The sequence below is a fragment of the Lygodium microphyllum genome, chromosome 28 (assembly GCF_053477565.2).
Source record: "Lygodium microphyllum isolate KBCC chromosome 28, Lygodium_microphyllum_v1.1.10, whole genome shotgun sequence".
In the NCBI taxonomy this organism is placed as follows: domain Eukaryota; kingdom Viridiplantae; phylum Streptophyta; class Polypodiopsida; order Schizaeales; family Lygodiaceae; genus Lygodium; species Lygodium microphyllum.
In genome coordinates this window covers 90,615,731-90,632,718 of record NC_141162.1, presented here as the reverse complement: position 1 = coordinate 90,632,718, position 16,988 = coordinate 90,615,731, and the positions used below count along the sequence as shown (strand labels likewise).

The following is a 16,988-nucleotide window of genomic DNA, read 5'->3' as shown; positions in this document are numbered from 1 at the left end:
AATTTTAATGTTTTCTTGGATGCAATTACAAGCATTTAGATGGGAATTTTAATGCGTCATAAGGCTTTTGTAAGATTTTCGAGACCACTAGAAATGGACTTTTTCTTTTTTGGTGGTTGGATTTGTTTTAGATGATTGCTTTTCAAATTGCCAGTGGCTAAATTGCTTCTCAAAGAAAATGAGAGAAGTCATTGTATCAATGTATGGCGCGCAAGGCAACATGAGTCCGATACAATATGCATGGTGGAGATAAGGCACAATTCTCTCTAGGAGATGAAAAAATCATCCTAGTGATAAGCTAATATGCATGGTGGAGAGAAGGCACAATTCTCTCTAGGAGATGAAAAAATCATCTAAGTGATAAGCTCGCAAGTCTAGTCCTTCCGCTAATTGATACCCCTGACGAATATATCGTGAACGCACGCGCGTGCTTCTCTCCACGCGAGCACATGCACCTGCACGGTGCCACAATTTTCGATTAACATACACCCTCCTGAGGAGACGAATCCACCCAAAACCTCATGATACTCCTCTGAACACATGGAGCTTTCTTGGACACATATGGAACTATAAGGGGGCACAACGAGCACAGGCGTATGAGGGTATGGCTCGTCATGAACTGCAGGGGCCTGGGTAGCCAGTAAGTTGCTTCGCCCCCACCCTGCTCGTGTCTGCAGCTCTCCTTCAGCCTCCACCCGACTCCTACTGCCTCCGCCCTCCCATCTCGAATGTCTCCCTCAGCAGTGATGCAGTCGAGCACACAGCAACCTCCAATCTGTCCCGCAGGAGACCTGAGTAGCACCACCTGCACCAGCCACACCCGCAACCACCCCAACGGCGTCTTCACCCAAAAAGTGTGCACATCTTGCCCTCACCTACACCCTCAACATCATAATCATCACCACCACCTTCGAAATCTGCTTCGCTTGTCTGTGTATTTGCCTCCAGCTTGGGTAACGGTGTGTCAGCACCTAGTGCCGCAGCTTCCATTGTAGAGTGGCTCATTTCCTGACAATAGTCTTATTCATTGCATGCTTCCAAAACCTACAGTCCGATGCCAAAGAGTTTGCCTTGTGAAGCTAATCCAGCTCCTCTTTCTTGTCCTCTTCCTGTTTTCTGGCCTATTCTGTGTGAGGCTATTGGCAGTGGGTTGAGACATCAATGATGCTAACATGTAAAGACCAACACACTTCACTCATGCTTTCAAATAGATGAACAGATGGACATCCACAGGAGAAGTGTCACCGTAGGGAAAATGAAGGTAGGAGGCGAGGGACTGATGTTTGTGAGAGGGCCAAAGAGGCATTCGAGCTTGAAGAATGTTACATGTCTTCATTTTTGTCTCTTTATCTCGGTACACAAACACATGCAAACACCTGATCCTTCATGCTTTTTGTGATGTTTTTCAATGGCTTAGTGAATAATCAGCCAATATTTTGTTAACGACGTTTACCTTTTCAGTCAGATTTGTACAAGGTTAACCATGTAAAAAGGGTCCTGCATTTAACATACTGCAATTAGCTGTCCGGTTTGACTGTGAGGTTTCGTGTATTATACAGTCATAAAAACGAAGGACCAAAAAATAGCCAAAGTACAAGGGTCAAGATCAAGCCTTGATATTGTTCAGCTAAACCATGCGTGTTAATCTGCAATTCTTGACAGGAATTGTTGCCCCGCATAAAGATTCCAAGTCCTCAATCGCTATGTTTATGTACGTCGGTGTGATTTCCCATCTTGTAGGGTTAGCGACTTCCCAACTTGCAAGGTAAACGCCAAATGCTGACTGATGGAAGTTGGGAAGTAATCTGCTTGTTTACATGAAAGATTTTGCACCCACATGAAGGGGTCAATTTTTCTACAATGTTCAAAATTGTTTAAGATGGTTCGTTGGCACAGGAGTTAGAAATGGTTAGTTGGCACAATACATTCAAGTTAGAGATTGTTAGTTGGCACAGGAGTTTGCATCATGTGGAGGCTTCAGTTTTGCTAATGATCCCAAGCCTATTGGTTTAAGCTTGCAGCACTTGCGAAACTCATCAGAAATTATGCTCATGGTTGTAGATGCTGTAATAACATGATGTGGACAATGCAGGTCCTCGCTTTATATGGAAGGACTGCTCCAAACAGCAACACTGGGTCTCCTGTATGACATCGAGGCCTGCACTGTCAAACCAACAGCCACAGAGAAGGCATCTGAAATTCCAATATTCATGTTTATAGCCTCATAGAACAGCTCAAAAATCCCATCTCTCCAGCTGCACCTCTGCTTCAGAAAGATCTTTCTGTGCCTTCTTACGCCGGTAAAATATTGGGCAATCACGGCTGCACATACAGTGCAGAAGGTTTACAGTCAGTTCATCCATGTGTGAATAGGATATTGTAGACAAACATGAATTCAGACAGTGCAGAATGTTTATAGTCGGCTTATCCATGTGTGAATAGGATCTTGTTGTAGACAGACATGAATTGTGATATCCGAGCTAGTCAAGACTGGCAAATTTTTATCCACTTAGTGATATGTCAACTTCACCTTGTGCAAAGTACATCCTGGTGTAGGGAACCTTGACAACGCTGGCATTGAGTCCACAGCTTGTTGAACAGGTGCTCCAATTCTCTGACTGCAAATATGAATAATAATTGCTTAGTAAAATTGACTTACAAAAGAGCTGTTCTTTAGACACAACGCAATTACTTACCGTTCGTTACTGTCTTCTGGTATAGCTCTGGTTCCCTGCCTTTACAGTGCTTACAAAGAGTCTGATCCTCTCCACTGCTTTCAACGAATTAGTAATCAGGAACAAAATTGAGACTAGTAAATTTAGCAAGGACAATAATGACTCTGGCAAACTTGATTCATATGCATCAAATAGACCCAAAGAAAGAGGCAAGAAAAGCTACTGTTTTGCAGGCTAACACATTAGACACAATTCAGTATAAAATCATTCCAGAACTTAAGACTTTGATAGACACTTAAAATTAAACAAGGACAGAAAGATTAGTCTCATGTGCATCGCACATACCTGATTGGTGTTTTGCATCCTATGCAACTAAGTTGTTTTTTCGCAAACTTCATGATGCCACTGTTTGAAGGTGTCGATATTGAAACAGCCCGTGTATGGCTACCATGAAGCAACTCCTTGCTTGCATTCTTCAAAATCGGCTCAAATATACGCAAAAGAGGCTGTAAACAAAAAGTGTGTGAAGATGATGAGAATGACAGCATACTATCCCCAATGATTGGTTATCTAATCTATAGCATTTCCCCTGTAGTATGTATCCTGGTTAGCCCACAGATGCAACCAGCCCAGGAGATACTAGTTTTTACTTATTCAATTGATGGTACAGTTTGCTGTCCTTTCTTAATCATATCTGGTGCAAACATTTTGTCATTGGATCATCTATGTCATGTATAGCAGTCATTATCCAAATATATGTCATTTGAATACTTTGTGTTATTTTAGTACATGCCAATTCAGCCAGAAATTTTCCCTCCTCAGAAGCTCGTACTAGATCATAATAAAATTATGCCCTAGGAAGTTCTATTACGTTTCAAATTTTTTGAATAGGAGTATGTAGATGACAGATAAGCTTGGAAAGGTGAAGTCTTGAGTTTCACCTCCGTGTGGACCCCTCAGTCAAAATATGGCAGGTTTGGCACTTCTCAGGGTATGCAAACATTATAAATTTTGAAGATTTTTTCTTTAGATGAGCATAATGCTATAGATTACAATCTTTTGATCTCGTTCAGTTCTTATTTTCAATAACAAATGCACTCAAACTTGAGCAGAAAATTGTAATGGGAATAAGCATACCTTGCTCAGTTGATTTTCTAGATAGTAGTGTGGATCTATCGGAATGTTGTTTTCAAGAACATAAATAGGATCTTCAGACTTTTCATATGCCTGCAAATCCAGCAATTTTATGTTACACACTATTCTTTCATTGACAGAATTAAAGGCCAAACTATGCATGGAAGATAAGATACACTCTCCAGAAAACTAAGCTGATAGACGTAATAGCAAAAACACAATACATCATTCTCATTACAGGAAAAGTTCATATAGAAGACCCACAGATTCACTTTTCAGACTTTCCACCAACAACTGCCCTATAATAATAAATAACAAGAGTCTTATACTATCTTCGAAAAGTAAGCTGGCATTCAGCTCTACCACTTAATCAAATGCACAAATCTGTCGACAAGAGAGTAGAGACTGTATGAAGCTGTTTGTTGTCAAGCACAGCATCTCCATTTACAATCAAACTTCTTGGTTGCTAAGTTGAGTACAAATGTTTTGCTCGTCAAGAGTGGCAGAAGCTAGAAATTGCATTTCCAAGGATACACTAGATCCCAGATATTAGATCTGGATTATACATTTGCAGATCCCAAGTATGGCTTACAAATAACATGGTAAAATCTCACTTACATTGTGGAAAGAGGATGTGTCACTCACTTTGCATTAGGCTGTCTTGCAGCTTAGACAAGTTTAAAAACTGTCGCTGTTGCTATGTAAATGACAATAGCCTTGACATTGATGTCAATGATGACCACCTTTGACAATGCAACTAGCCATGTGAGAGGGAGACACCAAACTCCAAGATCTTATATGGTTGATGAACAGCAATACCATCACAAGGTCACCTTATATAGACACTCTATGACTAAGTTTTATCTTCATTGAGAGTAGGCATGCATGTGCACACTGCATAGAGTGCATAGATTATACTATCCACAGATAGAGCATACCATAGATCACAAAGGTGGGATGCCAGCAACTTTGCAACCAGTGACCACACCCAGCCATTGCTCCAAATGCTTGGGACCAAGCCTGAAACCTAGATTGCCATTCTACAGAGGTGGCACACTGGCAAGCTTTTCTCTCTTGCAATTCTGACATCACTCTGTTAGCCCACTTAGGCATGAACATGATTCATGAATGCAACCTAAAATCCCCCTAATCCCTTGGGTAACCCTGTGTTTGTTGGACCCACCGCTATAACCTAACCCTAGTTAGAAAGAACACTAGCATTAGCCATAGGTATTGCAATAGTCATAGAAAACAGGAGAATGGGAAACTGAAACTAAAAATATTTAGAGTTTTGGAGAGTTTACAGTAACTATTAGAGTCCTAGAGATTGAGGAAATAAAGACAGACGAAAACAGAACAAAACAGCAAAAATGTTGGGAGTTCAAAAAGTTCCACTAATTATAACAGACCCTTTTATCAATGACAACTTTCCCCATATATCCTACCGTGACAGAAAGATGACTCCACTCATCAGACTAAGAGAGTCAGTTCCAAATACCAAGACATGTTTGGCACACAACCTTAAGAGTCTCCCAAACTCTTTTTTTCTTTTTCAAAGAGGAGAAATAATTCTATTATTAAGGCTCGTCAGAACAAAATATCTGCAGGTTTTGAGGTTAGATTTTCTGCATCCATTATGCAGGCATGAAGATTAGTATCTGCAGGATTTGACCAGATTGGCCCAGCCACTGTTGAAGAGCCTCTCGATGTCTACGTTGTTTACTTGGGAAAACGTTTTCTTATGTGTAAAGAAAAAAAAAAATTTGGCCAAAGTTTAAAGGATTGATTTGCCAGAACTTACCTTCTCATGCACTTAGAAGATGCCTTAGCCATCTGCATGACTAGCAATTTACTGCTGCACACTAAGTATATAGATACACCAAGTACTTAGACAAGAAGCTTGGAGTCCCTAACATCATACATGAGACCTCAAAGTACAAGAAGAAACTCCGTACAGACCCTCCATCAGGTTTTCTACAGGGTCAAATAAGTCAACCTTGGAGCAACATAACTCTTTAAAGCAGGAAAGTCAACCTATGGTCAACATGGGGGCTTTAACACAATATGTGATGACGAAGAACATCGCACCACCCAATTGAAACTGACAGTATAGCTATAGCTTGGACTATCACACTTAATAATCCTAATGCCTCCATTTACAAAGGCTGTATACTACTCAGAAGCTACATGCTGATGTTCAATACATTATGTAGTATCAAAAAATGTAGCATAGCTATTCTCAGATGAGCAGCAATCTTCTAAATCTTGGAAAGATGACAACTTGCTCAAAGAATTTGTCAAGAATCAATCATCCCTTTACTTGATTGAGTCCAACAGCTGCGCATATGAGCCCACTGACATGCCTAGTAGAAATTGGTATTCTTGGTGAATCTCCACCTAGCATCCAAACAGTTTTGTTAGGCATAGGAACTGATCTCGATTCTCCAGTGACCTATCAATGTTTGGGTGCTCGACCTATGCATGGCTTTTAATCAGAATGTTCTCAATGTTGGCATGATAAAGTTCTATGTTCCATTTGCCATCCAAGTTTTGAAAAAGTACCCTATTACAAAATGCTCAAGAAATCAATCCCATAGCTTCTGCTCACATTTTTGACAAGAAGTTTGTTGGCCCAAGTGTGAGGTAACTGCACAATTAATTGATAGAGAATGAAAGATAATTGATGAATTAATGATGCACAATGATACTTGATCCACAAAATGAGAGGCAATGTATTAATGACTGAAAGGGAGTACAACTCTCAAGGCGATCACAATGAATATTGCCACACTTGTCTGCTAATGATGCACAAGGTGTCTTTTTAAAATAAAAGCTAACCCTAAATGTCTTAACCATCATAGGAAACCCTCACTGAGACGCTAACCCTAGTCTCACTTCATGTCTAAGATACTCGGGGCAACAACTGCATTAATGACAATTTAAATGCCTAGGGAGCCCGGATCATGGATTAAAGGGCATCTATGCATAGCCCATCAAATGACCTATAAATCCCCCTCCATGGAAGGAGCAAACTTATCTAGCAACTATAACAAAATCCTAAAATAGATAATATGTGTGGTCATTGTTACATGTTCATCCTAATGGATACAACAACCTATGACAATAGAACAAATGGCAAATCATGGTTTTAAAAGGACAAATGTTGAGATAGCTGAAAAGCTTGAACTCTGATGGAGGAAAAGCCTTCATGAAAATATCTATCAAAATATCTTCTGAATAACCAGCTCAATCTCAATCCATGATCAATGCATAAGTGAAGAAACAACCTTTAAGAAAAGGCTTAAATCCTTGGTGTCCTTAAAGCATGCGAATACACTCTTCACTGCTTGCCAATGATTCACAAAAGGGCTGTCAATGATGATGCTCAATTGGGTAGCTGAATACTTAGTCAATGATGGAAGTATGCCCCCTCAATGCTGACAAATTGGGGAGACTAAGGTGGACGAAGAACACCAACATAAATGACAAAAGGTGGCTCTTGGAAATAATGTTGTAATGCTGCAATTTGAAAAGCACGATCCCAAGAATAAGCGAAGCATCAATATATACAATACAAATCAGCAAATTTGAAATACGTGATGCTGAAGGAACATGTGCCATAAAAGGACCACTCATTGAAGGAGCATGATTAAGAGAAATTCTAGCATGTTGTTGATCATAAGATTCAAGACAATTAAGTCCTGATGTGAGAGTGCCAGTCCATACGAGAACACGAAAGCCCAAAGTCGCAATGGTTGAGATGAAAAGAAGGTTCTTCTTAATGCTTGACACATAGAGGACATCCTACAATGTCATGGAAGAGCTAGAAATAGTATTAACCAGCACATTTCCAATGCCTTCAACTACATAGAAGGCATTGTTTGCGCACACAATTGTGGCCCACATAGGTATATGAGGAGAATAATTCCCGATGAGTAGTGATGTGCTTAGAAGCACCACTATCGAAATACTAAGTAGAAGCCGCATCAGTGAGAAAAAAATAAGCATCATGAATAAACAAATTATACAAACACTCCAACTAGAAAGTATATTCCTTGTGCTTGGCGAGGTTGGTAGTCTTGTTGGTGACAAAAAGACCAAATCCCTCCTCCAATGCAATGCACTTATGACACTCAATGAAGTCATGCCCCGTCTTTCAATAATAGTTGCACCTCTTTCATTTGGTCGATGTACCTTTTGAAAGGTGGGAGAGGATTGAGCAATATCCAAAGGAGAGGATTGAGCAACATGGAAAGGTGACTTGGAGGGATTATTCGACAAAGAAAATGAATGGTGTCATAACTCTATAGAAACAAAATTTGTATCCTTTTTCATTAATTTGTCTATATAATGATTTATTAAATTTGTTTCCTTTGCACTAATTAGATATAAAGAAAAGTGCATTGGAGCTGGCCACTGATGAGTGGTCACAGGTTATGGTGGACCCACGCGGTGGGTTAGAGAAAAGATAGTTCACACTTCCACCTATATGGCCCAATTGGGCGCCTGTGACCAAAACTCATGCATATCAGGGTTAGACTCGCACACAGAAAGGATTGATGCCTTGAAGTGTGGGCTAGATCCGCCAGAATAGACAGTTACAATCAACAAGATGGCATGATCATGAAATGCTTGTACAATGTGCATGTGTGGGCTGAAAGCTTGAAATGCACATTTCTTTGCATAGGAAACTCACATGAAGATTTTGATACCGTTTTTGCGATGTACACGGAAAAAGCTTTCATATGACACCCATATTGAGAGGTCCCTAAATTTTAGGAGCCTCGAATTAGCCTAAAAATGCTAGTCCTAAAAAATAGGGATGACATTCTAAAAATAGTAAATTCTGTACCTTGACTGTGCTTACTAAATTTGGTTGTTTCTATTACTGACAGTATTCAGTCCAAAAAGGAAGGCCATAAAGAAGAGACAAGTATCAAGACACTTGTCACACAAGTTTCCAAGTGTCCCACCACTTGTCACATCTCATGACATGTGGCTGAACACTTGTCTTGTGCTACTCCACTTTCGCCTTTTGTACTAGCTCTTCCCTCTCTTATAAATAAGAGCTCGTTTTTCTTCATTCAGCATTATTTTTCTTTGCTGTAAACTCATGTACAGCACCCACAGATAGCCAAAAACTTGTCCATCCATCCCCATCATCATCCCCCACTTCTGCATTATCAAATTCCTCCATATTCCCTCTTCTATCACTGCCGTTTTACAGGACAGCAAGCCTGTAAATTCATTACAGCACAAACAACTTTGTTCTTTCTGCAATAAAAGAGAGAAGTTGTTTGAAGGTATAGGTAAGTTGATTGTCTGAAATTACCAGCCGCAAAGTGGTAGCAAAACCTTGATATGACCCTCTAATAGACCATTAAGAGTAATGAAAATAAGTTGATCATAAAAGATTACTTCATCAATCTTTAGTAATTGCTCCATAAAATCTTTGATGCTTATAAGATAAGCATCTAAATTACCTCCTTCCATGCAAACGTCTTCTAGTTGCTTATGTAGGTAAGCAACGCATGTTTCATTGCACACTTAATACAAGGAAGCAAGCTGATCCCATGCTTACTTGATCATTTTGCATAACCAAATGTGTGGAATGATACCTCTCTTCACTAATAAGGCAATTAAGGCATGTGCTTGGGAATCACAACCATCACCATTAAATATTCTCTTAAGTAGAAGGTGATGCGGAAGAGGAAGATGACTCAACATGATGAGAGGCATCTCTTACTATTGAGGTGAGGGTGGTGTCAATGTGTGAGAACCTCGCCTAAGCTCAATGCTTATCACAATATTCCACAAATTCTTCATGATAAGAACTTGTCACATCATACATGCCCACGTAGGATAATTGGTGGCGTCTAGCTTGTCACTGGCTCCAAGCATGCACAATAAATCATTGTTTCCAGCCATGAGTGAAAATCAACAATAACATAGTAATTTTCAAATGAAAAGAGAGAAGATAAATCCCCAAATAATGGTGAATCACTAATGAAAGAGTTGCTGCCTGGTTTGATGGAGTCAAATAATCTGAAAATAATATTTTTATCTTGCTACTTTCCTATTGAGATGCAAGAAAAATAGGTTGAAGCCTAAAAACCAAATTTTGTTGAATAAAATATAAGCTGAACAAGGTAACAATCAGCAATATGCTGAAATCAGAAATTAATGGCTGACGAGACTCCAATTATGCGGACAGTAGTATAAATAAATAATATTCACCCAATAAACGCGCCCAAAAGATGTAATTTCTCTTCAATCTTGATGGAGATCGACATGAACAGTCCCATAACGAATGTCTTCAATCTGTAGCAGCCAAAGAAGATGACCTGAGGCAAAAGCCCCAAATTTCAGCAACCCAAAGGCGAGAAAGCAAAAAGACAATATTGGGAAGGGCAGTTTAGATGCCAAGTGAAAGTGTGAAATTAATGCCAAATGTTGCTTATAGAGCCGAATTGAGCCTTGATTTTGATGAATTGGGCCGAATTTCAAAAAACACCCAAATGTGGTAATGAAATTTGGGAAGAAGTAAGCTTAAAGAGTAAACAGGCCCAAATTTTATCAAGAAATTGAAGGTAAATATGAAGAATTTTTGTGAAATTTGAACCCTCACAATGCTCAATCTCACAGCAAATGCTGAATTTAGCCTCAATTCAGATGGATACGTCCAAAATTGTCAAAATCCCCAAATTTGTTTGTGAAATTGGAGTGAAATTTGAAAACTCTTTGCAAAACTTATTACCTAGATGACACTGAATTTCACTGAAAGATGTTAAATGTTGCCCTAAGGTTGAATTTGACCTCAAATTCAATGAAGAATGCCAAATTTTAAAAAGCCCTAAATTTATCAATGAAATTTGGGCGAATCTTGGCCGATTCAATGAAAGCCCCAAATTTATCAATCATCAATATCAAATTTCTTCAATTCGGTGATGAATTTGGGGAAATTTTTGAAAATCCCCAAATTTTCTGTGCGAATTGGAGCTAAAATGAGAGATCTTATAAAAAGTCCCAAATTTGGCCAAATTTGTGCTTGGGAAGGGTAGAATATGTGAACAAGGGCTTATGTGGCTGAGAAATAATGGGATAAAATAAATATTGTATGTTTTAAAGGATTTTTATGAAACCATTGCAAAGAGATTGAAATAATAATAATATGTCAACAAAAAATAGACAAGTGGCAAAAATGACGTGTTGACGTGGCTGAAAGGGCCATGTCTTGAAGGAGGTGATTGGAGGAGGTTGATGTGGACAAGGTCGACGGATCCCAAGCAACATGACATGGCGACCAAGGACGGCACTTTGGGCAATATGTGAGGGACGGATGTAGATTGACGACCTGTGAGGCAGCAACCCGATCACATCAATTGTGGAAGGCGATGACCACGCTTGCAAGTTCGCGATTGGCTTTGCAACAAGATTGTCTGGGGCATCGTAGAGGTTGCATTGGCTGTTGGACAAGTGTACAAGATGATTCACAAATTAGCATGGCACATGGGCAACTCTTTGAACACAACAGAAGGGCGTAGCGCTAAGGCAAGTCGGCTAAGCAAGGTGGCTCCTTCTGCAACAAGGGAGACGGGAAAAATTTGAGTGGCCGAGGAAGAGCAATGACAATGCGAGTAGAGAGGACTTCTTTGATGGTCAATGCTACACAAGGAGGCCGTGAATCAATCATTACAACAAATTGGCTTTTAATTTAAGTGTTGTCAATGTTGGCATGACGAAGCCACCCTCCACACACACTTCAATTCAACTGTTCCAAGTTAATTTGCCATGCAGGTTTCCAAAAAGTACCTATTGCAAAATATTCAAGAGATCCATCCCACAACTTCCTCTCACATTTTTGACAAGAAGCCTATTTACCCAAGAGTGAAGTAATTGTGCAATTAATTGATACAGAATGAAAGATACTGACTGAATTAATGAATGCACAATGATTCTCAATCACAAAATGAGAGGTGGTGTATAACTAGCTGAAAGAGAGTACAACACTGAAGGCAATCACAATGAATAATGCCACACTTTTGTACTACTGACCAAAGTGTCTTTTTATAATAAAAGCTATAGGAAAAGTGCCTAGGACACTAGAGGCAAAAACGACAATATAAATGCCTAGGGACCCCATATCATGGGTCAAAGGCCATCAATGCGTAGGCAATCCCATGGGCTACGCATTTTACTCTCATTTGTCTATTCTGAGCAACATAATTCTCATAAAAGTTAAGTGTTTTAATGTCTGAAACCTCAAATACAAATAAAATGATGTGTTGATTGAACCTACAAAATAAGTACACACACACCCCCACAAAAAAAACTCCATCCATACAAATAGTAAAAAGTCTTAGAAACAAAACCTAAAGGACCACCATAACACCGATGCTAAACCAGTTGTTTCTGGGCATACCTTTGCACCCTTTGCAGCCTTAATGATGACATAAGGCACTCGATCACCGACAGAGGGAGCAGTAGCCGCATCTCTCTGTTACCAACAGGTGAGCCAGTCTAAATGAGTTGTAAACTTTAAATGCATCTCTGTTAACTTTACAGTTAGAGAGATTAACTGAAGAGTAAAAAATATTCAAAAGAGTCTGCAAATGATGCGAAAGATTCTATAAGACCATGACAAACAGACAAGGTCCCAGTTGGCTAAGAAACATAAATAAAGCCATTCCCGAGTAACAGAATCAGTGTTACTGAAGACTTTTGGTGGCAGCAAAGCTTCTAATGGTAACTCAGACCACACAACATTCAGAGAAAATAACCATAAATATCCAACATGAGTAAATAGTTAAACCAGGTCAAAAGCCTAAATTTAAGTCAATCATATGTAACTAATCACTGGTTCATATATGGTTATGGAAATCTATTGCTTTGGACAAAGGGTAATGCTAATTGCCTAAAGATATTAGCTAGCTGTAGTGATAACAAAATAGCCTCGAGTTCATGATATCATATAGGGCATATTATTCACAGCATGTGTGGAATTGTCAACATCTTGCTTTCATGATCCACGTGAATATGAACATATGAATAAACCACAAGCAGATGAAATTTCCATGAAGTAAATTAAAACAAAGGTTAACTGGATAACGATTATGCAGAAATCAGATCTAGGGCCATCCAAGCCTCCAAGCATTTTCAACAGCAGTCAAATTACTTACATGCATTGCCAAAACATTTTAATGTCATCACAATTCTATCCTCCCTCACCTTTCGCATTCGTTCTGCAAGCTCCACATGAGCTGCCTTCACTGCATAATCATCCCCAGTCTTTGTTAATCCCTGGTTTCAACATCACATGCATCACACAGCAGATAATGCTGAGTAAAAGACCAATGCAGTTAATGTGTTCTTCAAGAAGAAGCCCCAACTGACCTTTATCCGCACATAAAATGGCCTATCATAGAGTGAACATGGAGATTTGCCAATCAAACTACATGCTAGATTCCTTGACAAGAATGTCTAAGATCCAGAATTATGTGCTCCTGTGAGTGCTGTTTACAATGCATTCGCCTTCTGCTCTCCTATTTTCTCTTTCTTCTCAATTAACATGAAAGAATTTTTCTCCAACCCCCTGTAACCCATGTGGCTACTCAAACTTTCTCTTGATACTGCATTCTCAGCACCAATCATGTATTTCCATGACCTCCAGTTCAAGCCAAACACACTCATACACACATGCACAAGTGCACACACACATGATTGTATTTTCAAAGACAAATGCTGAGTATGAGATAGAGATTACATAAAATTGATATGAACTATCATTCACTTAACATGAAAGCAACAACTCTAATTCAATCAAATTACTGAAAAGCCTTACTCGGTGATCTTAATAGATTCAGTATTAGAAGGAGCGCAGCATGTTCAAGGAGAATTAATGAGCAATGTCATTTGCTCACTAGCCATGGAGCAACCCAGAAGGCATACGTGCAACATATAAAGCAGAACTTCCATGCGTCCTTTGTGAGATGCTGAACTAAGTTGCACAAAGTTCTGATGATGTTTGGACACACCTGCTTTCAAAAAACTGGTGCAAGTTGCTGAAATACTTGAAACAACTTAGTTTACCATACCTTCGTAATGACAAGAAGAGAGAGATCCATGCGATTCATCAACAAGTCCGCAATAGTATTCTTAACAAACTGAACAGCACCAGGTATATTGCGCTCAATAAGTATCTTGTGTAAGCATTCCGTCACCACATTCTTCACCAGCAAACAATTATCTCTACGTACTGTTTCTATACCTGAAACACATCAGGGTTTGTCTTTGTTAGCTAGGACTGGAGCGATGTACAGAGCATACAGGTAAGGTTGAGCCCTAGAAAGTTCATGATTCCTATGTTTCTTAGTGTGTACCATCTTTGATCGCACTTAAACATTGAATGGCATAATAGAAATGGTTCATCTAGACTGGAAGTATAAACAGTTTGGTTTCAATCCCTTGGGCAAAGCAAAAAGCCTCCAAGCCTGCTGATAAGAATACAATGGAAATGTCCACACTTTCCTCGTATCAGGATTTTGAATTTAGAATAAAGAATCTTGCTTTAGACAAGTCACTTCATAAAATGGTGTATGTTTATCCAGCTCAAAGCTGAGGCTAGGTAACAAGAAAATGCACTTGACACAAGATTTATATCATTGCAGGCTCCTGAATGACAGCCTCATTGGATCACATGTTACAAAAGAATGCATGCTAACAGCAGGAAACATCCAGCCAAAGTTGAGCTAGGTAACAAGGCCATGCACCCAACACATAAGATTTATTTCACTCCAAGCTCCCAAATGACAGATTTGTTGGATCATATTCTGCAAAAGAATGTATGCTAAAAGCAAGAAAAAAAAAATTGGAAAGATTTCAGTCAGCCTGGAACTAAAGATCATAATACTGCCATCTCAGCTTTACAGATGGCAGAGTCTTGTATGGCACTTTGTGACTTGCTCAAGAGCTTGTGTTCTGGATTCTGATTTTCAGAAAACTTAATCAAATAGTCAGCACATTCCACTATGTTAACATGCCATAACCAAATTTGAAATGAAGACAATGCGTAAAGTCAGCATCATGATGCCTCTCTCTCTCTCTCTCTCTCTCTCTCTCTCTCTCTCTCTCTCTCTCTCTCTCTCTCTCTCCATAATAGGTAATTGTATTAATTACCAAAAAGTACAAGATTACATGATTACAAGATGCAGGATGGGTCTAGGCCATCGTGCATAAACTCGCTTCACAGAAGACCAGACAACTAAAAGAGTACAAATTTCATGGCAAAGAAGTAATAGAGATCACCATATGCCATATTGCCTTTGGGAGACCAAGATGGACTAGAGAAGGAATACTATGACGGGTGGGAGCATATGGAAAGACCACTTGTCATGATGATCTCACGTATGATACGAGCGAAGACCTCGACCCCACATGAGAATATCAGAGCTCAGCTGGGAGCATCATCCATGGTGGTTGAGGCCTTGGTCCAAGCAGTGACTTTCATACATAGACTATGGGACCTCCCCTAAGATAGATACCCACAGCTAGCCCTAGCCTCTTCTAGACAGCTAGCAGCAGATGGTGACAGACATTGTTGGTATCCTCAGATGAGTACATGGATGAGTCTACATTGGCAGCAGATTGACAAACTACCCCCCTTTGACTATAGCCTGGACTGCCCTACACTTGACCTAAGCCGATCAAAGCAGACATGCTCTCTCTCTCTCTCTCTCTCTTTTTTCGTAAAAGGTAATTGTATTAATTACGAAAGAAGGTACAAGTTTACATGATTACAGGATACACGATGGCTGTAAGCCAGCGTGTGTAAACTGTCAGTACAAAACCCGGATAGAGATACACAAGTCGTGGCAAAGACAATAGAAATTGCCATATGCCAGGGAAGTAAGTCTTCACGAGGGAGCAAGTCAGAGTGCCGAATGAGATCTATCTGCCAAAGCAAGAGGCCTTTAAGCCTGGCAATGTGTCCCAGAACATTAGATGCCGAATCAAAAAGAAAGGCATTCCGAGTGGTCCAATTGTGCCAGCATCCCCAGTATCTAAGAAAATGGAACAAGATCTTCATGTGCAACTATGCCACTGTGGGGTATTTTGGGCGTACAAAAACCCAATCGAAAGGGCTCGGCGAGAAACCAACCACCGCTCGCCAAACCACTGACAAAAGCGACCAGATATTCTTAACGAGAGGGCAAGAGATAAATCAATGACGGGCCGATTCCACCGTCGTGGTGCAGAAGAAACAATTGCCATTAGAGATTCGACGCTTGGAAAGGGCCGAGGCAAGAGGAAGACCACCAATCATTACCCTCCAAAGAAAGACCTTGCATTTGAAAGGTGTCTTGTTCACCCAACCCTCCATCACAGTTGCCTTCCACCATGACTGAGATTTCCGCAACCCCCATACAATATTAGCTATAGTAACCAGCCATTGATGATCTTTAATCAGAAGATGGTACACCTGGCTACCCGAGGCCTTTTCCAAAATCAACCGACCTGGCAGGACTCAGTCCTGCCAAGGGCGATCCACAGCAAGGGCAGGAAAGGGTTGCCTGCTTTGGAGCACTAACAAAAGCTATTCCCATAAATCATGGTATCCACAAGGGATTCGCAAAAGCCTTCTGGTAGTACGAAAGGATATGAAGACATTACGACTGGCAAGGGTGGCATCTAACTGAAGTCAAGCCCAAACGAGCAATGCGGTTAAATTGTGGTCTGAGCTCATGTTTGCCTTCCCATGAAAGTAATCTCGAGGCTGCCAACAATTCCAGTTGAAAAGAGTTAATATGTAAGCGGTCCTCCGCTGGACGCCAACGCGCCTTCTGGAGAACCAATTGCCAAGAGCCGACCAAATGAACAAGCAGGGATGCGAAAGGACTCGAAAACCGAGAGTCTGCATTAAGAACATGCCACCAAGAGCTTCGAATTTGTGTATTACCATGCAGAAGCCTCCAGTCCTCAAGAAAATAACAGGCTATCACGGCCCATGGGTGATGCTCCACACACATGGCACGAAAAAGAGACCAACGAAGGGCCAGCATACGAGTTTCGGCATCCAAAATGGCCCCACCACCCAAGCGTTTGGGGGTACATGTATGCGACCACGAAACCCACGAAATACCTGCATGCAATGAATCCTTCTTCCATAACATGAAACGAATG

The 16,988-nt window shown here is 40.2% G+C and overlaps 1 protein-coding gene across 2 annotated transcripts in view; it reads right to left on the bottom strand.

Moving 5' to 3' along the window:
- Window positions 1-291: 291 nt before the first annotated feature.
- The window catches only part of LOC148011748 (DNA polymerase delta subunit 1), a 70,608-nt gene continuing 53,911 nt past the window's right edge, over window positions 292-16,988 (bottom strand). The window contains exons 23-30 of one of the 2 annotated variants that reach the window (XM_087670075.1): window positions 13,904-14,076; window positions 13,038-13,109; window positions 12,232-12,306; window positions 3,813-3,902; window positions 3,021-3,181; window positions 2,697-2,770; window positions 2,531-2,618; window positions 292-2,322 (exon numbers count right to left, since the gene is read on the bottom strand). In XM_087670075.1, coding sequence (XP_087526201.1) covers window positions 2,235-2,322; window positions 2,531-2,618; window positions 2,697-2,770; window positions 3,021-3,181; window positions 3,813-3,902; window positions 12,232-12,306; window positions 13,038-13,109; window positions 13,904-14,076 — 821 coding nt within the window. In that variant the 3' untranslated portion in view covers window positions 292-2,234. Of the gene's footprint in view, window positions 2,323-2,530; window positions 2,619-2,696; window positions 2,771-3,020; window positions 3,182-3,812; window positions 3,903-10,046; window positions 10,154-12,231; window positions 12,307-13,037; window positions 13,110-13,903; window positions 14,077-16,988 lie in introns of those variants that run through there. The other variant, XM_087670076.1, reaches the window with a different exon arrangement.